Source organism: Tamandua tetradactyla, chromosome 18 (genome assembly GCF_023851605.1).
Source record: "Tamandua tetradactyla isolate mTamTet1 chromosome 18, mTamTet1.pri, whole genome shotgun sequence".
In the NCBI taxonomy this organism is placed as follows: Eukaryota; Metazoa; Chordata; class Mammalia; order Pilosa; family Myrmecophagidae; genus Tamandua; species Tamandua tetradactyla.
This window is the reverse complement of record NC_135344.1, coordinates 37,653,056-37,678,951: the sequence shown is the minus strand read 5'-3', so window position 1 is coordinate 37,678,951 and position 25,896 is coordinate 37,653,056. Positions and strand designations below refer to the sequence as shown.

The 25,896-nt window shown below is 42.0% G+C and overlaps 1 protein-coding gene across 2 annotated transcripts in view; it reads left to right on the top strand.

Moving 5' to 3' along the window:
• SLC14A2 (solute carrier family 14 member 2) overlaps positions 1–19,258 on the top strand; it is a 67,772-nt gene extending 48,514 nt beyond the window's left edge. For both annotated transcript variants that reach the window (XM_077135577.1, XM_077135578.1), the window contains 6 exons: positions 1,280–1,408; positions 2,438–2,630; positions 6,025–6,172; positions 6,797–6,931; positions 15,261–15,310; positions 18,195–19,258. In XM_077135577.1, coding sequence (XP_076991692.1) covers positions 1,280–1,408; positions 2,438–2,630; positions 6,025–6,172; positions 6,797–6,931; positions 15,261–15,310; positions 18,195–18,395 — 856 coding nt within the window. In that variant the 3' untranslated portion in view covers positions 18,396–19,258. The remainder of the gene's footprint in view (positions 1–1,279; positions 1,409–2,437; positions 2,631–6,024; positions 6,173–6,796; positions 6,932–15,260; positions 15,311–18,194) is intronic.
• Positions 19,259–25,896: the final 6,638 nt, after the last annotated feature.

Genomic DNA, 25,896 nt, shown 5'->3' with positions numbered 1-25,896 from the left:
AACACAGCATCATCTGCTAGCTTTCTCTCCTGGCTTCCTGATTCATGAAGCTCCCCGGGAGGTGTTCTCCCTCTTCATCTCCAAAGGTCACTTACCAGTGAACTCTGCCTCTCGTGACTATGTCATTCTGCTCTGCTCTCTCTAAATCTCCATTTTCCAAAATGTTTCCTCTTTTATAGGTCTCCAGAAACTTATCAAGACCCATGCAAATGGGTGGAGACATGTCATTACCTAATCCAACTTAAAAACCACTCTTGATTTAATCACATCTCCAGGGAGATGTCTGATTACAGTTTCAAACATACAGTATTGAATAGGGATTATTCTGCCTTTATGAAATGAGATTTAGATTAAAACATGGCTTTTCTAGGGGACATACATCCTTTCAAACCAGCACAGAGACCATACTTCATCTTCCCACCCCCCTCTCTGCTTGTGTCCCAGCTCACCTCAAAGTAAGGACTCTAATAACCAAAACAGACTGTGCCTCTGATTATGGTTTTATTTTTTTATTTTTATTGTGGTGCCCCATACACATCACATACAATTTGCCACTTTAACCATTTTTAAGTGTCAACTTCAGTGGAATTAACTACATTCACAGTGTCGCGCTGCCATCACTTCCATCCATTACCAAAACTTTTCCATCACCCAATGCAGAAACTCTGTACCTGCTAAGCGACAACTCCCCATCCTCCTTCCTCCCAGCCCCTGGTAAACTCTAATCTTCTTCCTCTATGAATTTGCTTGTTCTAGAGATTTCACATCAGTGGAATCATATAACCTTTGTCCTTTTGGTTGTGGCGTATTTCCCTCTGCATAATGTTTTCAAGGTTTCTCCATGTTGAGGCGTAGGTCAGGTTTCAGTCCTTGTTAAGGCTGAATGCTCTCCCCTTGTGTGTGTAAACCACAGTGTGAGCATCCCCTCATCTGTTGGTGGACCCCTTGGGCTTTCTTGGCTCTTGTGACTTACGCCACTATGAACACCGATGGATGTACAAGTGTTCAATTCTTTTGAATATATCCTTAAGAGGGGGATTGCTGGATCACACGGTAATGGACTTACTGAGGACCTGCCATTCTTCCTCTGATTATTTCTTCATAGCTACCCTTTGCCCAGGGAAACGCGAGGGGCTCATGTCTTCTCTCCCCATTCCCAGATGGTATATGTTTGAAGGTGTGGTCAGACCCTAGTTGAGGAAATCGGACTCGGGAGGGAAATTGAAAAGGCAGTGTGCCTGTCCACCGGCCCAGCCTCACCAGCACACCCTTCCCCCAGGTCCGCCATCGCAGCTGGGCTCCACGGCTACAATGGGGTACTGGTGGGGCTGCTCATGGCCGTGTTCTCTGACAAAGGCGACTACTACTGGTGGCTTTTGCTCCCCGTCATCATGATGTCATCATTATGGTAAGTTTGCTCCCTAGGCAGTGGGTTCAGATCAAGGACCACCAACATTTGTGGTGTTGAATTTGAACACCCTCCCTCTGAATTTGAATCTGGGCATCCCTGCCTGTCACTGTGCCTGGCCCAGGGACGGGGCCCGGGGAAGAGCCTGCTCGGGGCCATTAGGCTCGGCACCGGGACCCAGCAGGCTGACCCTGCGACTGTCTGAATGACGCATTTGTCCAAAATTGATGTGAGACATGAGACACAAGCCCTTGAGATGAGATACATGTGCAGGTAATTATGACATTTCACAGTGCCAGACACTGGGCTAGATAGTTGGCATGTAGTGTCTCATTAGCTACAGTCCCTTACTTTCCTGTTTCTCAGATCTGAAAGGGCCTTTTCTTTTCCCACCCTGCCAGGGCACTGAGAAAGAGACTGAGGCCCTCAGAGGTTGAGAGAGCCCCATGCAACAGAGTCCCATTGATTTCCAGAAATCTCCCAGAATCTCTCCCCATATCCTGAACAGTTTTTCCCTCTCCTTGGGACCCCTGACCAGGCTGAAACAACCTCCCTACGTAAGATGAAGGCTAGCCACAGGGCAGAATCTTCTCTCACCTCCAGAAGATGCAGGGCAGGCTGGGCATGAGGCCACATATGCTCAGCTGCACCCTAAGCATTATCTGCCTAAGCATCATTTGAGTGAATGAATGTGATCTCCTTCTCCTGCCCCAACCCACCCTCCTCATGTCTGTGGATGAAGCTGTATGATTCCAAGGAAGTTCTGTGCTTTCTGCCTGAAAACTCTCCCCAGAGAGCCCTCCCTCTGAGTTTGAATCTGGGCATCCCTGCCTGTCACTGTGCCTGGCCCAGGGACGGGGCCCGGGGAAGAGCCTGCTCGGGGCCATTAGGCTCAGGGTCGGGACCCAGCAGGCTGCTTTGCCCTGGGAAGCACCAGCAAGGCCCCACTCCCCTCAGCCTTTCCTTGGCTGCCCCTCTCGTGTCAGGGCCAGGGGACTTCTCAAACATTTCTTGTGCTCTTGCCAACAGCCCCATCCTCTCCAGTGCCTTGAGCACCGTCTTCAGCAAGTGGGACCTCCCAGTCTTCACGCTGCCCTTCAATATCGCTGTGACCTTGTACCTGGCAGCCACGGGCCACTACAACCTGTTCTTCCCCACGACGCTGCTGCAGCCTGCGACCTCGGTGCCCAACATCACCTGGTCGGACATCCAAGTGCCTCTGGTGAGTGTCAGGGAGGGCGGAAGGGCAGCATTGGTCCAAACCTGATTTTAAAGGGGCATCTACTTATCTTGCACATTAGACACACTGCGAGTAATAATGAACGAAAACCTGGGCGAGGCACTCTACAGACGGCATCTCACGAGCTACCGTCCTTTTCTTTGCTCCTTTTAAGAGCGGAAAGGGCCATTTCTGGTCCCCACTCTGCTGAGCACAGAGGAAGAAACGGAGGCCTGGTTAAAAGACCTGCCTGAGGTCCCACGGTAGTTAGTAAGGAACAAGGTCAAGATTAAATTTCGGTCCTCCTGACTTCCAGGCAGAAGAAAGACTTCTTTCCTTTTCAGTCTTTTACTACAGTTTTAATGCAGCTTATGCTGTGCACTTACTTTCAGTAAGTCACAACAAGTAATTAAAGTTATGTGCATTATACTATTATCGGGTAGCTCCAGAAGTCACTGACAACCTCTGAAATCTGTTCCCTTCACTCCCTCAGGCATGTTCACATTTTTTTTAAAAATATTTTTACTGAGAAATCTTCATACACTTACAGTCCATCCATAGTACACAATCAGTGGCTCACAATATCATTACATAGTTGTGTATTCATCACCATGATCATTTTCATAACATTTGCATCACTTCAGAAAAAGAAAGAAAAAGAAAAAGCTCATTCATCCCATACCCTTACCCCTCCCTCTCAGTGACCATTAGTATTTCCATCTACCCAATTTTTTACGCTTTATCCCTCCCCTATGATTTATTTACTTTTTAGCCTTACTCTTTTTTGGTGGAGGGGTACATGGGTCTGGGAATTGAACCCGGATCTCCCTCATGGAAGTAGCCTTATTTTTTCACTCATCTGTCCTGGATAAAAGGAGTACCAGACACAAGGTCTTCACAATCACACAGTCACATTATAAAATCTATAAAGTTATACAATCATCTTTAAGAATCAAGGCTACTGGAACATAATACAACAGTTTCAGATACTTCTCTCCAGCCACTCCAATATACCAAAACTAAAAAGAGATATCTGTATAATATATAGGAATTAACTTCCAGGAAAACCTTTCAACTGTTTGAAATCTCTCAGCCACTTAAATTTTGTCTCATTTCTCTTTTCCCCCTTTTGGTCAAGAAGGTTTTCTCAATCTCATGATGCTGGGTCCCAGCTCATCCTAGGATTTCTGTCCCACATTGCCAGGGAGATTTACACCCCTGGGAGTCATGTCCCATGTAGGGGGAGGGCAGTGAGTTCACCTGCCAAGTTGGCTTAGAGAGAGAGACCACATCTGAGCAACAAAAGAGGTTGTCTGGGGATGCTCACATTTTAAAGCATTCCTCTATTAAGAGCCATATACAACATAATTTTAAAGTCTTTTATAATCATCCTATACATAATGCTGTCTTCTGGAAGTCTGCCAAGATCACTAATAAGGAGCCACCCTGAAGGCATTAGGTCAGCAGGGAGAAGTGGGCCTGTGAGCATCCTTATCTAAACACATCCATTTTCTTGGAGGCCCTCCAACTTCCTGTTAGATTCGAGGGCTCTGGTGCTGATTCTGAAACTTCGTTATTGGCAATTCATCATCTAACCACAAGGCCTCTTGGGCTTACTGAAGGAACTTTCAGAAATAGTACTGCAAAGTTTCTCCTAGCATTCTGTAGCAGACGACAACACGGCCTCATATAAAGAGCCTTGCTTTTGCACCAAGAAGCATCATTATTTAGGAGGAGAAATACTGGTATAAGCTCCATCCCCATGGATTTTTTTTTTTTTTTTTTAATTTTGTGTTTTGTTTTGTTGGGGGATGAGGCCCAAATCCCATATGAGAAAAGAAGCAACGTTTCCATGCCATGCTGGCAATTCAGGTCCTGGACTTCCCACCCATGGTGCTCCCCAAACTCTACCTTTTTTGAGGCAAAATTATTGTAATTGGCATGTTTCTGGAGAGAGCATATTAAATTAGGCAGTTTTGAGATATTTTGCATTCTCAGTTAATATGATATTTGGGAACCTTATAAAAATGTGAAAATAAAACATTTGGGAACTTGTAAAAACACTTCAGAACCCGCAGAGTCCTGGGGGGAAGTATAAAAGGATAATTAATATTTTGGTGTTTTTTCCTATTATAAATTACTTTCTGGGCCATCAAAAGGATCATGGTACTGGTGAATATGTTTTGTCCTTTTGCCTATTATGGTTAAAGCCTTGAGTTTTGAGGCTATACATAATGAATGTCAGAGAGTTGATCTAAACTCCCAGCAATTTTGAATGTCCGTGTGTCCCTCTGCTCTTGTGACCACTGGAGCGTGCCCCTCTGGGGGAGGGAGGGGGCTCTGCCACCTTGTATAAAATCTGTCCTGTCCCATCTTCCCCGCCCCTTGGTGGGTCTGAGCCCCCATCCTCTTCTTGGTCTGGGGCAAAGGGAGACGGAGCCCAGAGGGCTGGCCCCTAGGCCGACCCACACACCCCTGCAATGTCCTGCTGTCTGCACATGTTGCCTTGGCATGAGGGCCCTTGAGCCACAGATGCCCCTTGCCTGACACCCCAAGCCCAAAGAGCTCTCAGAGAGCGGGGCTGAGAGAAGAGCTGCCACCAACCTATGCACATTCTCATCCCAGGACTCTGCTTCTCCTCAGCCCTCTGCCCAGGGCACCCCAACGTGGCCCAGAGCCTCATCCCTTAAGTGCTTTCCTAGCTGAAGTCCCCAGGCCCTGTCACTAGGGAAGCCATGTCTCCAGGATCCGTCCACCACGCTCCTTTTCCCAAACTCACACCCCCATTTTGGCCGGCAGGCGGCCGTGCTAGCCCCCGCGACACGTGCAGGCCAGAACCACGCGGTGTGCCAGCCAACGGGCAGCTGGGGGACGCCACTGCCTCCCGGGCTCTTCTGGGGACATGAGTCCAATCGTCCACTCCCACTCCAGACCCGGCTAACATCACACTCCCCAGGATGTAGCTCTTAGAAACACAAAGGGCCATTTTCCATCTATTATTTGGCCTCCTGGTCATCTATTAACTAGTTGCTTTTTAATGGATTTTTAAACTCCAAATTAGATTGAAAATTCATTACTTACTTCCCTAATGAGTTTTACCCTACTTTGGAAGGCTTTCAGTTTCTCTTTACAGGGCGGGGGAGGTGGGATGAGAATTTTCTTACACCGACATTTTTAAATAAAGAAACTTAATATGCTAACCCCTCGATTTTCTAAGAATTCAAAAATAAGATAAAGTTCCTATGCCTTTTAGAATTAACCTATTGGAATGAAAAATACCTTAGAAGCCTGTTGTAAAGCATTTATATGCAGGGTTTGGTGCCAAATCGTTTCCAGCCGCAGTATGAGCCATCTCTTTTGCCCCCATAATAAGCATGTGATCCTATTGCACCCACAGCTTTTGAGAGCCATCCCTGTTGGAATCGGCCAAGTGTATGGCTGCGATAATCCCTGGACCGGAGGCATTTTCCTCATAGCTTTGTTCATATCCTCACCTCTTATTTGCTTACATGCAGCAATCGGATCCACCATGGGGATACTAGCAGGTGAGTGTCACCACTTCCCCCTTGTTAAGGGGCTGTAAGGATGTTTGGTAATGTGCTTTCAAGTGTTTCATCTGCTGATTCCTGTACACTTTCCCTCTTTCCATTGTACCCTGTTTCTCTATTTTTGTGCTAGTGCCCTCATGCTCCCCTGAGCAAAAGCTGCCCTCAAAGAAGACTCCAGTGTTAGTCATTTACACCATAGTGTAAATTTAAAGTTTGTGGGGGTTTTTTTCCTTCCAAACATATTTATATTTTAAATCTTATCTCTAATGATGACAAGAAGGATGTGTTCTTGGTTAGAGGATATTAAGATATGAGTGAAGAAAGAGAGGCCCTCTTTTTTTGGCAGGTAGCGGACTTCCCTGTGCTGTTTGGAAAAGGATCCTATGGTCTGATTTAAAGGGCCTCTTCTCAAACCAGCTTAACCACTTGCACACATTTGGCTCTATGGCCATTTGTTTCCTTTAGCTATTTTTTCACCAAATAAAATCAGAGGCATCTTCTATAAATACCTAAGAGGATAACTGGTTCTGGGTTTTGATAACCATGGCAGGTCAGCCCAGAGGGTCAGGGGCAGCAGCTGAGCCCAAGAGACACCAAACCCACCCCTGCCCTCTCTTGCAGCTCTCACGCTCGCCACGCCCTTTGCCTCCATCTACTTCGGCCTGTGTGGTTTCAACAGCACCCTGGCGTGCATAGCCATAGGAGGCATGTTCTACAGCATCACCTGGCAGACACACCTCCTCGCCATCGCCTGTGGTAGGTGCTGCACCTGCAGTTCCCTGTGCCCGTCCCCACAAGGACACCCACCCTGTGAAAATTCCGCTAGCCCCCAAAAGATAAATTTAAAGAATTTTTGCTTTATACACCAGATTTTTGTTTAAAGCATTTTTGTAGTGGGTACTTAGTGATTAATCTATTAAAAACTAACTTAACTGAACACGGAGCTTTCAGCCACATAAGGACGGCAGTGTTAATAGGTAGTAGCTGGTTGTGGCTCGCGGCTGTCTTTCATGACTGCTGCTTTGCTGGCCACTGATCAGAGCTCCCCACAAGGCAACCTGAGCCTTCTGTGTGGAACTGGGAGCTTTATAAATACAGCGATTACCTTGGAGCGCCAAAATACTGCCTTAAGCCTTTCAAACGAACCCTATGTGTTACATACTTGTTCAGTGCCTCAGGAGACTATCTACAACAATTTAGGGTATGTATATATTCCTGTGCATGAAAATCCTTCGATTTTAAAATTCCTTTTATTAGGAAAGTTGTAGGTCTACAGAAATATCATGCATAAAGTATACAGTTCCTATTTACCAACCTATTTTTTTTAGCTTTTTTATTGAATAATGAAACATATATACAAAGCAAAGAAAGAAAAAAGCAATAGTTTGCAAAACACACTTCAGCAAGTAGTTACAGGACATCTCAGAGTTTGTCATGGGCTATATACCATCATCTCAGATTTTTCCTTCTAACTGCTCCAGAACATTAGAGGTTAGAAGGAAAATACATTTCTTTATCATCATTTTTTTTCTTTTGTGTGAAAAATAACATATATACCAAAAAGCAATAAATTTCAATGCACAGCCCAACAATTCGTTGTAGAACATATTTCAGAGTTTGGTATGGGTTACAATTCTACAATTTTAGGTTTTTACTTCTAACTACTCTAAGATACTGGAGACCAAAAGAAATATCAACACAGTGATTCAGCAACCATACTCATCAGCCAAACCCTACCCTCCCTATCTAACTCCACCATCACCTTTGATCTTTGTCCCCCTCTTTAGGGGTATTTGAGCTATGCCTTTTCTAACTGTTTCTTGTTGGAAGAGGCTGTCAATAATATGGGGTAGGGAGATGGAACTATCTGATATTCTGGAGAGGCTGTCCCCTCTAGGTTTCGGGACTTATCTTGTCTAGGGACCCATCTGGAAGTGGTGGGTTTCTGGAAAGTTACCCTAGTGTATGGAACCTTTGTAGAATCTTATATATTGCCCTAGGTGTTCTTTAGGATTTGCTGGAATGGTTTTGGTTGGGGTTTGGCAAGTTATGATAGGTAGCAATGTCTAACTGAAGCTTGCATAAGAGTGCCCTCCAGAGTAGCCTCTCAACTCTATTTGAACTCTTTCAGCCACTGATACCTTATTTGTTACACTTCTTTTCCCTCTTTCAGTCAGGAAATGCTTCCCTACATTTTCTATGGCATTGTTGATCCAATGGTGCTAGGGAGATTTTAACCCTGGATGTCATGTCCCACACAGGGGAGATGGCAATGATTTCACTTGCAGAGTTGAATTAGAGAGAGTGAGGCCGCATCTGAGCAGCAAAAGAGGTTCTCCAGAGGTGACTGTGAGGTACACTAACCCATTATTAACACCATGAGTCAGTATGCTAGATTTGTGACAATTCACAAAAGAATTTTCCATAGTTGTACTACTAACTACAGTCCATTGTGTATAATAGGATTCACTGTTGGTGGTATACAGTCCTGTGTTTTCTTATTTAATTTTTATTCTAGTAGCATATGCAACCTGAAATTTCCCCCCTTTAACTGCACTCAAATATCCAATTCAGGGCTGTCAATTATGTTCAAATTATTGTGCTACCATTATATTACCAAAACCTTAGGATCAACCAAAACAAGGAACTGTATAAATTAAGCATTAAATCCCTACTCCCCAAACCCACCCCCTTCCCTAGCAACTGATAATCTAGATTCTGACTTTGTTTATTCTAATTATTTCATATGAGTGAGGACATACAGTATTTGTCCTTTTCATCTGGATTATTTCACTCAACATGTCATCAAAGTTAACCCATGTTATTGTACGTATCAAGACTTCATTCCTTTTTTATAGTTGGATGATACTCTCTTTTATGTATATACCACATTTTATTTTTTATCCATTCATCAGTTGATGGATGTTGGGTGTTTCCAGCTTTTGGCAGTTGAGAATAATGCCACCATAAACATTTGTATGCAAATATCTGTTTAAGTCCCTGTTTGTAATCTTTTGGGTATAAATCAAGAAGTGGGATTGTTGGATCATATGGTAATTCTATACTTAACTTTCTAAGGAACTGCTAAACTATTTTCCTTTTACCTTCCCACCAACAATGAATGAGTGGTCCTATTTATCGTCATCTCCAACACTTGTTATTTTCTGGGGTTTTTTTTAATAGTAGCCATTTTATAGGATTTTAATTTTATTTCCCTAATAGTTAGTGGTATTAAGCATCTTTTCTTCTAATTTTGTCCATTTATATATCCTTTGGAGAAATGTCTATTGAAGTCCTTTGTCCATGTTTTTAAATGGGCTTTTTATTGTTGCATTGTAGGATTTCTTTATATATCCTGGGTATAAAACATTTATTGGATATGTGGTTTCTGAATATTTTCTTCCATTGAGGCATTGATCTCTTAATTTTCATAAGGTCTTTTGCACAAAAAAAAATTTTTTTTGATGAGCTCCCATTTATCTATTTTTTCTTTTGTTATTTGTGCTTTGGGTGTAAAAGTCTAAGAAACAATTGCCTAACACAAGGCCCTGGAAATGCTTCCCTACATTTTCTACTAGAATTTTTATAGTCTGGTTCTTGTGCTGAGGTCTATGATCCATCCTGAGTTGATTTTTTTTAACTTTTTTTATTGTATGGTAGAACATATATACAAAGCAAAGAAAGAAAAAGCAATAGTTTTCAAAGCACTCTTCAACAAATAGTTACAGGACAGATCCCAGAGTTCGTAATGGGCTACCATATCATCATCATCATGAGCTGATCTTTCTATATGGTATGAGAAAGGGGCCCACATTCATTCCTTTGTACACAGACATCCAATATTTCCAGCAGCACGTGTTGCAGACATTAGTCTCTCCCCACTGAGTGGTCTTGCCACCCTTGTCAAAACTCAATTGGCCATGAACATGAGGTTTGATTTCCAAACTCTCAAATTTATTCCATTGGTCTATATGTCTGTGCCGATTCTGGTACTGTGCTGTTTTGATTACTGTGGCTTTGTAATAAGTTCTAAGATCAGGAATTGTGAGTCTTCCAACTTTTTGTTCTTTTTCAGGATGGCTTTGACTATTTGGGGTTCCTAACCCTTCCTTATAAATTTGATGATTGACTTTTCCTTTTCTGCAAAGAAGGCTGTTGGAATTTTTATTGGGATTGTGTTGAATCTGTAAATCACTTTGGGTAGAATTGACCTATTAACATTTAGTCTTCTAATCCATGAACACAGAATGTCCTTGCTGTTACCAAGATCCTCTGATTTCTTTTAGCATTATTTTGGTTTTCTATGTATAAGTTCCTCACATCTTAGTTAGATTTATCCCCAAATATTTCATTCTTTTAATTGCTATTGTAAATGGATTTTCCTCTTGATTGCATCTTTAGATTACCCATTACTAGTATGTAGAAACACTACTGATTTTTGGATGTTAATCTTGTACCCAAGCCCACTGCTGAAGTCATTTATTAGTTCCAGTAGCTTAATTGTGGATTTTTTAGGATTTTCTATATATAGGATCATGTCATCTGCAAATAGGGAATGTTTGGCTTCTTTCTTTCCAATTTGGATGCCTTTTATTTCTTTTTCTTGCCTTAGTGCTCTGGCTAGAGCGTCCCATACAATGTTGAATAACAGTGGTGACAGTGGGCATCCTTATCATGTTAATGATCTTAGAGGGGAAGTTTTTAGTCTTTCAGATTGAATATCATATTGAGGAAGTTTCCTTCTACTCCTAGTTTTCTAAGTGTTTATCTTGAGAAGGGGTGCTAGATTTTTTCATGTCTTTTCTGCATCAATTGAGATGATTATGTGATTTTTTTGCTTTGTTAAAGTGGTGTTTGGCATTAATTGATTTTCTTATGTTGAAATACCCTTGCATGCCTGGATGAACGTATAATTCTTTTGATGTGTTATTGGGTTCAGTTTGCTAATCTTTTGTTGAGAATTTTTACATTCATAAGAGATATTGGTCGGTAGTATTCTTTTCTTGTAGTATCTTTATGTATCTTTATCTGGCTTTGTATGAGGGTGATAACTGAGTTAGGGAGTGTTCCTTCCTCTTCAATTTTTAAGACATTGAGCAGGATAGGTATTACTTGTGTTCTCTCTTGTTTTTTCTCTTTGACAATCTAGTTAAAGTTTTGTCAATTTTATTGATCTTTTCAAAGAGCTGACTATGGGTTTAGTTCTCTTTCTAGATTCTCTAATTTTGAGGTAAGTTCTCTGATTTGAGAACTTTTTTTAATGGAAACATTTAGAACTATAATTTTCCCTCTGAGCACTGGTATTTCCCTAAAATTTTGGTATATTGTATTGTCAGTTCCATTTACCTCAAGAGATTTCCTAACTTTCCTTCTGATTTCTTTTAACCCACAGGTTGTTTGAAAGTACACGTTGGTGAATTTTCCATATTTCTTCCTCCGTTATAATTTATAGCTTCATTTCATTGTGGTCAGAGATTATATTTTGTGTGATTTTAATATTTTTGAATGTATTGAAACCTAACATAATCCTGGAAAGTGATGCATGTGTACTAGAGAAGAATGTGTATTCTACTACCATGAGTAAAGTGTCTCTACGTGTCTAGCTGGTTTAGTGTATCATTCAAGTCTTCTATTTCCTTATTGATCTTCTATCTGGATATTCTGTTGAAAGTGATATATTGAGATCTACACTTCATGTAGAACTTTCTATTTCTCCCTTCAAATCTGTCAACATTTGCTTCATATATTTTGGGGCTCAGCTGTGAGATGCATATATATGTATTAATATGTCTTCTTGTTGAATTGGACATTTATCAGTACATAGTGACCCTTTTTGTCCCTCAGTTACAGTTTTTGACTTAAGAATCTATTTTATCTGACTAGTATACTTGTTTTCTAACTAGTATACTATTTTATCTGACTAGTCACTTCTTGCAAGATATATTTTTTCCATCCTTCTACCCTTAACCTACTTACATTTTTTAAATTTAAGGTGAGTCTCTTGTAGATAGAATGTAGTTGGAGTCATGCTATATTATGCATTCTGCCTATCTTTTCCTTTTGACTGGAGAGTTTAGTCCCCTTATATTTAAAGTCACTACTGATAATGCAGGATTTGTTCTGCCATTTTGTGTTTGTAAGTTTTATACTTATTTTGACCCTTGATTCTTTCATTAATTCCTACTTCTGTATTTGTTTTGTCTTGTACCATTTTGAGATGTTTCTCATCTTCTCCTGAATACAGTTTTCATGTATTTTGTTTGTGGTTACCATGAGGTTAAATTTTAACATTCTGAATCTATAACAATCAGATTTGATACCAACATCTCTCTTTTTTTTAACATGGGCAGGCATCGGGAATCGAACCCGGGTCTCCAGGATGGCAGGAAAGAACTCTGCCACTGAGCCTCCGTTGCCCGCCCCCAACATACCTTTGAATATATAAAACCTTAAATTTAATACACTTATTGTACATTTGTATGTTAGCAGCTGTATGAAGCAAGAAGTGGAATTACCAATACAATAGCACTGGCATTTATAATTACCCATATGGTTGTGTTTACTAGAGGTCTTGATTTCCTTATGCTACTTTGATCCACGTCTGGTGTCCTTTCTATTCAGGCTGAAGAACTCTCTTTAACATTGCTTGCAGGGTGTGTCCACTGATGAAAAATCCCCTCAGCTTTTGTTTATCAAGGAATATCTTAATTTCCTCCTCATTTTTAAAATTCTTACTAGCAGTTCATTTCTTTTAGTTCTTTAAATATTTCAACCCACAGCCTTGTTGCCTCCATGGTTTCTGATTAGAAATCAACACTTCATCTTATCGGGATTCCCTCCTGCATGACTCGTTGCTTTTCTCTTACAGCGTTCTGCTTCTCTCCTTGGCACTGGATAATTGATGACTATGTGACTGGGCATGGTTCTCTTTGAATTTAGTCTGTTTGGGATTCTTCAATGTGCATATTCATGTCTCTCATTAAATTTAGCACATTTTCTACCATTATTTGTTTGTATATTCCTCCTGCCCCTTTTTCTCTTCTCCTAGGACTCCCATCATGTGTGTATTGGTACACTTTAAGGTGTCCCACAGGTCTCCTAGGCTCTTTTATCTTCTTCTTCCCAGCCTGAATCAGACCACTCATGCCCAGAGTTGGGAAGACTAGTTCTTTACGCCCCATCCTTGCTCAGTCCCCACTGCAGCTGTCTGTGGTGCTGGGAGAAGACGGATGGTAGCTGCTGCAGGAAGGGAGAACTCACCGGTCTTTATCACAGTTTACCAACCTCTTCTTCCCTGAATGCTGAACAGTGGTCCCCCTGGACTCCCGAGTTTCAAAGTGGCTGAATTCAGATAGTTCCTGTCAGCTCAGTAGCAGTTTTGGTGGCGGGATTGATTTTCAGAGCTTTCTACTTCTTCTTCTTCCCACAATCCTTTCAAAACCTTTTTTTTTTCTTGATGGGAATCAAATAAAACTTCTTTTTTATCAGGACATTTGAAATAGGTGCTCCATTTTGGCACAGTAGACTCTGTGCACTTTATCCCAAATATTTTTCTGCTATGGAAGAGGTCCTGCATCACATGTAATCACATTTTTGTCTTTTTTTAAATTAACTTCTGGTACCCCAAAAATTCCTGTGAAGGAGTTTTACAGCTTCTCTATGTAGATCCCTGAACCTACAAACAGAGACTACATGCTAATATCTGAAATTTATTTTTACCAAAATGCTTTTACTAACATCATCCTATTGGATCATTGCAAGGAGCTGGAAAATTGTGTCTGTGCAGACTGAGGCTCAGAAAGCTGTAGTGATGTGCCCATGGGCAGAGGTAGAGTCAGCCTTCCTTCTGCATACAAGTTAGTGAAAGAGCTGGATGTATCCAGGGTTGTCCTTTAGGAAACCAAAAGCTGGATAGCAGGGTACAATATATATAAGTATCCTTAAGTGTTGAATGAACAGAAGATTTTAAATCATGGTCAACTTACCAGGGTGTAGGGCCCATTGAAGGCAACCAGGAGGCAGTGATCTGGCCGTTTCTTTATTAGAGAGAACAGCCCTGTTTGAATTAAATGTCATAATGTTAATAACAGTGCCCACCTCATAGAGCCATGGTAAGTATCAGAGCAGATCATTCACCCAGTGATGTATAGGAGGAGTGCATAGCTCTGTTGTCTGTGGGTCAACAGCACATATTAATCAATGAGGATTCGGTTGGTAGGAGAGATGGTGTGGGCTTCTATTCCCTCTCAGACAAAGAAGCTATCTGGTATGACCCAGGAAAGCATTTCTTGCACCATAACCCACTTCACAGAAATTACTCCTCAATTTCCTCTCTTTCCCTTCCACCTTGAATCCTCACCTCTAAAACAATAGGGATTTCTCCAGTTGAAAGACAAGCAGAACGGTCATCCTATTTAACCTCTCTGACCCTCAGTTTTCCTATCTGTAAAATGGAGCGAGCGGTAGGATTACTACAGGCTGGGCATGCAGAAACTCTGCATTAAAGGTCAGCTGTTGTTACCATCTAGGGACCATCTGGACGCCTTCACATGGTAAATTAAGGGCTCAGAAGTGAGTCAAATACGGTAACCCATTCCCCAGTGCCTCACCTCTCAGCAGTGCTTGGCTCTTCCCAGAGGCCGGCCATGCCAGCTGCAGAACCTGGAAGACAAGGCGGCGTATTGGGTGTTCACACTTACAGAATACAGTTCCTCCCTGGGAACCCATATTATGTTAATGACTCGTGATGAAATATTCCAGCAGGGAGTTCTGGGACTCACTTGCCTTTGCTGTATAGTAAAATTTCCATTTATGGTTTATGCTGTTAAATGTTCCTTTACTGGAATGCGAGGTGGTGGGACCCAAGAGAACTGTAACAGCTAAATTCTAGACCTTTTAACAAAGTTCATTTGCTGTCTTAGCTGTGCCAGCATTTGCATGGAATTTAACACTTTTCAAAGCTGTCCAGTGGTAGAAATATAACTCACGTTTGTATTTTTTTAATCTGAGAGGGTAGCATGTATAGACTATGTCTGAGGCTTTAATAAATGGTCACTGGAATATTTCTTGTTGGTTCTCTTTCCAGCGCTGTTTGCTGCCTACCTCGGGGCTGCCCTGTCAAATACGTTATCTGTGGTGAGTCAGCTGAGCCCAAAATGTGCCCACCAAACACTTCCTGGGGTTCTCTGAACTCCCCAAGGTCTGCTCAAACTCTCCTCCAGAAACCCTTTCCCAATTAATTCCCCTCATGTCAAATCATACTCCTCACCTCAGCACCCACTGGACAGAAAGAACCAGGTCTCAAAAGTTGAAATGCTAATGTTTAGCCAATCAAATCCCACTGTCAATGGGCCAGTGGAGCTCTTTATAGAAAGACCATTTGCAGAGAATATCTTGTAAATCAAACACTTAATTCACACTTCTACAATCCTCTAGAACTATTTCTAAACCTGTATTATTTAATATTTTGTGTGTTTGTAGATTGTCTGCTAGCCAAATGGTGAGTCAGTACACCTGTTCATCCCAAAGCAACCAACCCAGTGCTAGCCTCTTTGTGTGGACACGAAGAAGGAGCATTATTTCTGTCCCCTGTATGGTGTCAACTCTGAGTGGGAAGGGAATTCAGAGAGGAGGATGGCTACTAGTGAAGGTCCCAGTCATTGCCTGAGCCCCAGAGTAGGAAGGTATGTGAGGTCAGAAGGAGCCATATCATCAATCCCAGTTGCACCCCCTCCCCATATACCCACACTGGGAGGGGCAGCCTCCTGGCCCCAGTGTGGCGCACTCAGGACTCAGCCTACAGTTCATGCCTCCTCCTCTTTGATAAGAGTTCACATCTCACCTGGACCTCCAAGGACAGGCCTGAGAATCTTGCTGTTCTACTCAACTCCTGTCTAAGTCCAATCCTACCTCTAGTAAAAATGGACAGTTTAGACTTTTCTAAGTATAGTTAGCCTCCCCTGATTTTCTATCCTGCCTTCCTAGATGGACCAATTCCTTTCCTCCCTCTGGTCCCCACCATGTTTCACACATACCTCTGCTACAACACCTGACATACAGTATGTGATGGCCTGGGGACACATCAGTCTCCTTCCACCCTCAGCCTGGGTTACCCACTGAACAGGGACCCTGTCACATTCTTGTCTTTATCTATAGCACCTATAACAGTGCCCACCTTCACAGTAGATGCTCAAGAAATGCTGACTGAATGAAAGCCCAATGTAATGAGTCCACCTTGGAGAATATTAGAGCTCAGGCTGAACAGCTAAGCATCAGATACACTGCCCTATGCAGGAGAGGACTGTCCAATCCAGGCTTTGCCATCTATTCCTGTCCCCATCCATATACCCAACTGTTCATCTAAGAAGTATGTGTCAGGTCCCTACCTTGAACAAGGTAATGGAAGGGATGCAAAATGGGAAGATCCTATTCCTCATACCAGGAGTTTGCAGTGGTGACAACCTTCCTGCTCCCAGAGAAGGCACCATTCAATTTAGACATTTTTCAAGACAAAGCAAAGTTAACTTTCTGTGTACCTACTATGTTTAACATGCTATGTTGAGCAGTATCAGGTATACAAAAACATACTGGCTTCTAACTCACCCCGAAGGAATTTACAATCTTATTAGGGAACAAAATACAATATATATATATATATATATATATCAAATAACATTTCCACAGAAGAGAGCACATAGTAGCAGTGCTTCTACTTTCTAACTGATGTGTGTATAGTCCCAAGTCTTCAACAATGCCATCTACTTAGTAATAATGACCACATAGTGCAGGCCATCTATGGAACCCTTAGTATGTACTAGGCACCAACTCTGAGTAGGAATTATCCCTATTTACTATTGAGTTAATATGTCTCAGAAAGATCAAATGACTATAGCAAGGTCATCAGAGCTAAGATTTGGATCTAGGTCTGCGGGGCTCTAAACTCACATCCTTTCTACTCTAGGAATCCAAGGTGATACATCTGCATCCCAAAACACCTAGAGCAGTCTTAGCAGGCCTTTAAAAGGGCTCACTGAGTAGAATGCATCATGCACGGGTATTCCTTTCAGCATCAGCAGCTCTGACACCAGGCTGTAATTGTTCTTCCCCAGGTCCCATACAACAGTGCCATCTGTGGACATACCCATGACTCATATGTTCTGTGAGCCCCCTACCAGTGCTAGGGGTTTCTATAATGCTGTGGTGTTGGGACAGGGGGTCCCATACGTTGCCTAAAGGTTTCAGTGCTTATAATGAATGATGTTTGGGAGAGAGCAGGGGATAATTTGGCCTGCCTCAGTTGAATTTATAGGTTTTCTTAGCCTTGAGAAGACAATTACACTCCAGCTCCCTAACACTAGAATGTCACATCTTTGATCTCTCTCCATATGTCTGCTCCATCTTCCTGAGTCTCTCTGTGATGGGTTTCTTCTCTTGTACATGGCCTCCAAAGGACCACCAGCCCTGGGTCTCCAGCCTTTCTATTCAAGAGTCCTTTAAAGTGTCTGGACACAGCCTCTGTGTATCTTAGTTCAAATTCTCAGGAGAGAGATTCTATTGGTCCAGGTCGCGTGCCTGTGAAGAAGCTGTGCTTGAATCCTAACCCATCTCTAGTCCAATCAAGTGAACATATTTTAAAAGGCCATGGACTACAAAATGACTGCTGACACCATTCCTTCAGCTGGTGGTAATAGGAGAAGGTAGTAAATGGCCACAGTTCCTAGAATTGAAGGTATACCCAGGCCAAATACCCCAAGACAAATCATGTCCTCTATGTTATTATAAGACATTATAATAGGGTTCCAATGGGTGAGCTATGAAGAGTGTGTTCCCCTCTAACAATGCAGACTAACACCACTGATGTGATTTTATAAAGGCCTTCAATTAAGCATTATCCTTATCAGAGCCCCCTCAGCATCCCCTCCTCCTTCCAGGACTGCACATGGTTGGGGAGGGCTAACCAAACTAGCACAGGCATGGATGTAACCAAGGCTTCTCTTGTGTTCCTCTCCCCCACCCCCAGTTTGGATTACCAACCTGCACCTGGCCCTTCTGCCTCTCGGCACTCACCTTCCTGCTCCTGACCACCAACAACCCCGCCATCTACAAACTTCCGCTCAGCAAAGTCACCTACCCGGAAGCCAACCGCGTCTACTACCTGTCCCAGGAGAGAAGCAGAAGGGCATCCTCGATAACCAAGTACCAGGCCTATGATGTCTCCTAAGCTACTCCTTCCAAACATGACCCTGTCAAGTCAGCCTTCAGCAGACCACCTGGGTCTCCAGGGCCAAGGCTTTAGCCTCCCCTTCTGTCTGTTCTGTGATTCTCCCAAAGCAAGTCTAGACCCCAAAGCAGTTACTCCCAAACACAGGGAAATGGTATATAACCATCATCCAAGAACCTCTCTGTTCTAAAATGAACAATATTCATCTAGGATATGCTCAGTTTAGACTTCATACCCCTAGAAAATTCTGTAAGATCTCCTCTTGAGGGAAACTTGCCCTCTTTTGCAAAATAAGCCATATCTCTAAAAATATATAACCAAGAAGAGGACAAAGACTGGTGGCATGGTCATCCAACTCAATCATGTAATGTAACTAAGCATAGTGTCAGGAAGCTTATATTATCCAGAAGGTAAGAGGGCTGGTTTTGCCTCAGCTCTGCTGCAGTTGAGCTCCTATGGACAGGTCCTCCCCCGACTCTCAGCCTCTGGTTCTCAGTGGTTCCTTGACAGGGTGGAGGTCTATGGTCCCTTCCACCTCAGAAGCATTGATTCTCCTCTCTCTACTACACACTGATGGAATCAGCATAACCAACAAGTTATTACTTTGAGTTAAGAGAAGGAATGGTACCTAGAGACAAGACAAGAAAAGTTTAATGTTCTATGGAAGATTACTCTCAGGTCATGGGAAGGCATTCTACAGACTTGGGGTTAGGAAGCCTAAATCCACTGAAAATGTCAGCATGTTTTCCTTTACAAAACAGAAATGTTTCTGCAAATGTCATAAGGTAAAAATTTATCTTTCTCACTTTCAAATCATGTTTCCTTTTGTAATATTCTTAATCACACCTTCATTAAACTGTATGTCTGTGAGTTAACATCAGGGGTTTCTTTTTTTTTAATGGGCTCACCTACATGTTCTTAAATTGTGCACTTGAGGGGTTTTCCAATGCCAAGTACTACGTGTCTGAAAAGAGATGAGGATGAATTTTAACGTTATCAGAAGAGGGTTTGATTTGCTTAAGGAGGGAATAATACAGAAATGGCCAGGGACGTAGTTTTCTGTTTGAGTTTAAGTGAAGATTGTTAATAACCCAACTCATTTTTGGATATAATCTGTTCTAGTTTGCTAGCTGCTGGAGTGCAATATGCCAGAAATGGAATGGCTTTTAAAAAGGGGAATTTAATAAGTTGCTAGTTTACAGTTCTAAGGCCGAGAAAATGTCCCAATTAAAACAAGTCTATAGAAATGTCCAATCACAGGCATCCAGGGAAAGATACCTTGGTTCAAGAAGGCCGATGAAGTTCAGGGTCTCTCTCTTAAGTGAGAAGGCACATGGTGAGCACGGTCAGGGTTCCCCTCTCATCTGGAAGTGCACATAGTGAACATGGTGTCATCTGCTAGCTTTCTCTCCTGGCTTCCTGTTTCATGAAGCTCCCCGGGAGGCGTTTTCCTTCTTCGTCTCCAAAGCACTGGCTGATGGACTCTCTGCTTCACGGTGCTGTAGCATTCTCTGCTCTCTCTGAATCTCCTAAATGTTTCCTCTTTTATAGGACTCCAATAAACCCATCAAGACCCACCCAAATGGGTGGAAACATGTCGTCATCTAATCCAGTTTACCAGCCACTCTTGACTAAATCACATCATCCAGGGAGATGATCTGATTATAGTTTCAAACATACAGTATTGAATAGAGATTATTTTACCTTTATGAAATGGGATTTAGATTAAAACATGGCTTTTCTAGGGGGCATACATCCTTTTAAACTAGCACATAATCTCTTAGCCTTGTACTCCAAATTTACATATCTAGCCCTTCTCAAATGACCAGTGACTCTGATTTAGTTCTTCTGGTTTAGAATTGAGCTCCTACACCACAGGACCCCTTTGCAGGAGCCACGTGGCCCAGCCTCCCCACCACTCCCCACCGAGGAGGGGGTGAACCTCTCATAGTGTCAGGGGAACCTCCAGGCTCACACACTTCCAGCTCAGGATGTGTAAGGATAGAAAGTGGGGGAGAGGAATAAGTGGGAGAGGGAAGAACTCTCTATAAATGCAGCTATAGGGGCAGATCATATTTACCAAAATCCATCATTTCTAAAATGAGCTGGTTTCTACATTCATTTATTTTTCTCTGTTTGCCCTGAGATCCTGCTATCTTATACCAGCCCAAGGGCACTGGGCTCAAGTTTTCTCTATCCAATCTCATCTATCCAATTATGACTTCTCTAAGAATTCAGAGCACTTCCTGCTGTAAACAAATCCTCCATACGGGAAAGGGGAGCAAGTCACACTCCAGAGGTGGTAATCACACCTTTAGGCCGAGAGAGCTGAATTTTAATGACCATGGAGTTAGGGCTCTCTGAGGACTAAGCATCCAGGAATTTCTCCAGGAGGCTGTTTTTCTCACAGTGAGCTCAGCTGCCCCAGAACCTCCAAGTGACGACACAGAACTATTAAAGTACCAGTTTTCATGCATTTTCCATTAAACCGTTATAATCTGGCCTTATTAAGAACAGGATACCCTCCACATGCATGTCATTCTGACATTTGATCGCTAATGAAGTCCTTCAGGTGTTCTAAGTAGTTCAATATCCTCACCTGTAATGCAAGCTGAGTTGGCCCAGGATTCCAAGCAAGATGGAAATAGGTGAGGTAAAAGAATGAGACCTATGGAAACATCTGATCTCTACATGACATCAAGGCCATCAGTCTAGTTTAGAACTTCAATTAAGCATCAAGCTTGCCCAGCTCCTGAAAGCCCATTGTGCCTGTGAACATCTCGCCCAACTCCACATCCAGAGATATCCCACAGAGAATTTGGTTATTGGCCATGGTGGCCTTATTTACAACACAGAAATCAGAAAACTATGAATCGGGCTCCCTACCCTACCAGCACACTACTGGCAAATCAATTTGGTAGGACTAAAGGAGTCAAAAGGACAGTGGCACTCCTGACCAAAGACTCAAAGACCGGGGCCAGAAGACTCACTCCAGCAGCGCTACACACAGGCTGTTCCACACATGCTGTTCCACAAACAAATGGCATTGGGGAGGATAATAAAAGTATTCCCAGGCAGAAACGACCACAGAAGATTTACCCATGGTGTCCCATCCTGAAAATACCTGTGGAAGCATCCAAATAAGAAGAAAACCAAATCCAGGAGATACTTCAAGGGAGACAAGATGTAGAGGTTTATTGGGGACTAAATAGAGAAAACACCTGTTACAACCCAGAACTACAATAGCAAATGATGGGGGTGCAGCTGGAGGATGAGGAGACAAAAAAGGCAGTCGAGTCTGGTAGAATACTTAGCCTGTAAAAGAAGTGGAAAAATTGTTAAAACTCCACAGGGAGGAATGAGCCTGAGTGGTATTGAAGGCAACCATCGTGAGAACAAAATTAGAATTAGAACTTTTGAACGAGAAGAAAACTATTTTTCCAATGGAAAGAGAAAAAGAGAAAGATATTATAGAAGCCAAAGAAAAGTAAGTACAAAAAATTAATAGAAGACAAATTAGTCAAAATCTGACCCTAATTGAAAAAAAAATGGTTACTACATTTTCCTCTGAAAAACAGAGACTCCCAGGCAACTTTTTAGAATGACCTGACAATTTGCTGCTTATAAGAAACACATTTACAACAGACACAAAATGTTTGGATATAAAAGGATTAAAAAATATATGCTAGACAAATCTGAACTGAAAGAAAGCTAGAGTATCAATCGTAATACCTGGGAAAGTAAAACTTAAGGCAAAAATTGTAAAGGATAAGGAATGATAAAAGGGAATAAAAAGACAACAATACACAATCATCACAAATATATATATGTACATGAGCAATCAGCCTTAAAATACAAAAAAAACAGCAACCAACAACTACAGAGAAAAGTAGATCAATAATTGTAGCTAAGATTCTAACGCAATCTCAGAAACTGAGCCAAGCCAACAAAAAATGAGCAGAGATAGCCGGGATATAAACAGTTAGTCAGTGTAAGCTGTATTATATATATATAGGACTGCAAAGTCTCCCACTCACACCACCCCACAAAAAAAGAACATGCATTCTTTTCAAGTACCCACAGAACATTTACAAAAATATACCATATACTACGCCCTAAAGAAGCTTGGACTCTTCATGTGATGCTAGTGGGAGGTTTACCAATTTTAGTCATTTGGAGAACAAGCCCTGAGAATTTAGTCACATTAGTATACACGTCCCAAGTGACCTAGAAAGTCCCTTCTAGGGTGTAGAGGCATATAGATGGTTCCCAGGGAAATTATCCCTTGGGTGGATGGTGGACATTAGTTGTAGTGGCAGACAACTGGGAAATAACCGGAGAGGTAAAACAGGGTGGGGCATACTGTGGAGTTCTATGAGCCAGGTAGACCCCCCCCAGATAAGCATAGAGCAGTATAGATAGAGCTTTAAAACCTAGTGCTGGGATAAAAACAAGAAGCGAAAGGAAATCCATAAAATAAATGAAATTGATATCAAACAATTTACATACAGTAAAATGCATGCACTCAAAACAATATTTAATTTTGCAAGCCCATAGGTAAACAAAAAAGTACTTAAAGGCATTGGAATGCTAGAGAGGAAAAGGAGTGGGATTTGGAAATAGGACATATATTCATACATTCAAGAGAGAGCCTTGCATGGACCAATGAAAATAAGAGGCCAAGGACTAACCTGAGATCAGAAAAAGATAAAATAAAATGGGTGGGACAGAGTATGGGCTCCACTCCAATGTTGGTAGTTAATGTCACAGTAACCCCGAGAATTAGAACAGGGACAATTTGCTAAGCCCCTAAATCTTCACTCCACCTCCACTACCATTTGTAAGCTTGTTGGCCATATTATAAATCTGATGGGGAAAAAAAAATGCTCTGCACTTTCCCTTCAAATTAAATGAAACTTTTAACAGAGTAACAGTAATAATGAAAATATTACGTAATCGTTTCTGTGTTTAGAATGTTTTGGAATCTCTCATGAAATATGGAAATAAGAGTGGAAAAATTTTTTAATGAAATCCCAGAAAGATGAGGAATAAATTATTGAAAATAAAAGTTGTAGAACTCCAGGATATATCCTGAGTTCAGGAAGAGCATGGGCCGAAGATGAAGATAATAAATTCACATAAGCCCTCCAATCATTAAGCCTTCCTGGTGATTTGAAACAGGGGGAATGTGGAAAGATACCTGCATTGAATTGAGATAAACCTGTGAATCAAGATCTCCTAGCTGGGTGGTTCATCTCTTGGAGTATCCACTGTCTCATCTACAAATTTGGAGTTATATCTGCCTCACAGTGGTGGTGATGTGAAGGCTAAATGAGGATTGTGGGAGGCTGGCAGGGTAGAAAAGTCCAAGAATCAGCCCCTCTGCCAAAACAACTATTGAACTTGCAGGAACTATCTGAATCAACCACTTTAAAACACTGGGGTCCAAGGAACGACTGTACAGTGACCAAGGAGGAGCAGGAAGAAGAGGTTAGTAACTTGCAACAAACCTGTGAGTTTCACCTTCCCTGCAGCAGCTACCATCCACCTTCCCCCAGTCTCATGGCCAGCAGCAATGGGGGCTGGAGCTCCAGCCTCTGGAGTCCAACTGGGACAAAGAACAATTCTTCCAATCTCTGGGGATGTGTGTAAAGATCCCAGATCTTTACCTTTGGTCAACTACTTCAGAATAAAGGAAACCTACTCTAAGGGTGGTCACTCTTCCAACTCCAATGGGAAAGGGTGGCAGAGGAATCTTAAAAATAGTAACTTTCCTCAAAACTATGGAAAACAATTGAAAGTCTGCATTAACTGGGCAAATGCTGATTTAAGAAAACACAGCTTCAAAAGCCATGGAGAGAAGCAACTTCAAAAGGACCCTCCAGGACTTCCAGCAAGATGGCAGGAGATGTTGAATTCATCCCAGCTCCATGCAATGAGAAATGTGATAGAAAAATGACCATGACAGCGGTTCCAGGGTGCAAATGATTATACAGGGTTTTCTACCCTACGTAGGGAGGCCCTTGGGGAAAAAAATGGAGCAATTGGGATGGAAAGAATAGGGTGAATGTACTTGATTACAACGCCACCTACCTCCACAGCTGGCTTGGGGAGATTCTCCCTTTGGCTCTGTAGCTGGGCATTCCCTTGGTGAACTTGGAAGATAATAGATATGCTTTTCCTGTGCACCAACCCCACTTAGTCAAAGTGCCTACTCCCCATGCCTGGGACATGCTGCTGTGGGTGCCTGTTTTTTTGTTTTGTTTTTTCTGGGAGGCTCTTCCCCGGGGAGAAGGTGGAGATGTAGAGTGGTGCTGGTCTGACATCCAACCAGTGAAAGAGACTTGTTTGAGTCCCGATACCACCTTTCTTCTGCCACAGAGGCCCAGTGACCACATACGTGTGTAGAAACAGAGAGGTAAGGCCAAAGAAGCCAGCCGAGCTGAGCACCACGACTGGCCACTAGACATTGCACCTGCGGTCAGGGGCAGATGGGTCTAATGGGACAAGAAGACTCAAGAGTACTATTTGCTGGGGAGAAGCAGAAAGTGCAGTCTGACAAGTTGCCTATCTGTCTAGCTCTCATATGAAGCCCTAAGTAAACTTGCAAAAACACCTTGAGGTTAAGGACTTAGTTTCAAGGGGAAGGACTGACAAGCAAATCCAAAAGGGGATCTTCAAAACTAACACAAATAGATTCAAAATCTTAGATGAGGGAAGGAAATAAACCTACAAAATAACATTATTATAAGACAATAAAATGCCCTGTCTACAACAGAAGATATTAAAGCATGTGAAGATACAGGCAAATATAGCTCAGTCAAATAACCAAATTATATCACCCGAGGGGACACAGAATTTGGAACTAATTAAGGTTGTTCATGATTACATAAAGGATATCAAGAAGACACTGGAGGAGCATAAAAAGAATTTGAAAGAATAGAAAAATAACATATCACAGAGATAAAGGATACTGTAGACCAAACTTAAATTATGTTAGAGGCTCAAAACAGTAGACTTCAAGAGGCAGAAGAAAGAATATGTGAATTAGAAAACAGGATAATTGATCTTGAACATTCAAAAGACAAATGGCAAGAAAAATTTTTAAAAATCTATTTTTCTTGATCTCAAGGAAATGATGGACACCACAAAGCATGCAGTATAATAATTATTGGTGTCCCAGAAGGAGAAGAGAAGAGTAAAAGGGTAGGAAGGCTAGTTGAAGATCTGATGAGGGAAAATTTCCCAACCCTTATAAAAGGCAAACATCCAAACCAAACAAGCCCAACAAATCCCAAACAGAATAAATCCAAACAGGCTTATTCCAAGACATATACTTAAGAGAGTTTCAAATCTTGAAGAGAAGCAAAAAGTCATGAAAGCAGCAAGGGAAAAGAGATTTATTATATACAAGGGGAAAATGTAAGACTGAGCTCTGACTTCTCAGCAGACACCATGGAGACAAGAAGTCAGTGGTGTGGTATATTTAAGATTTTGAACA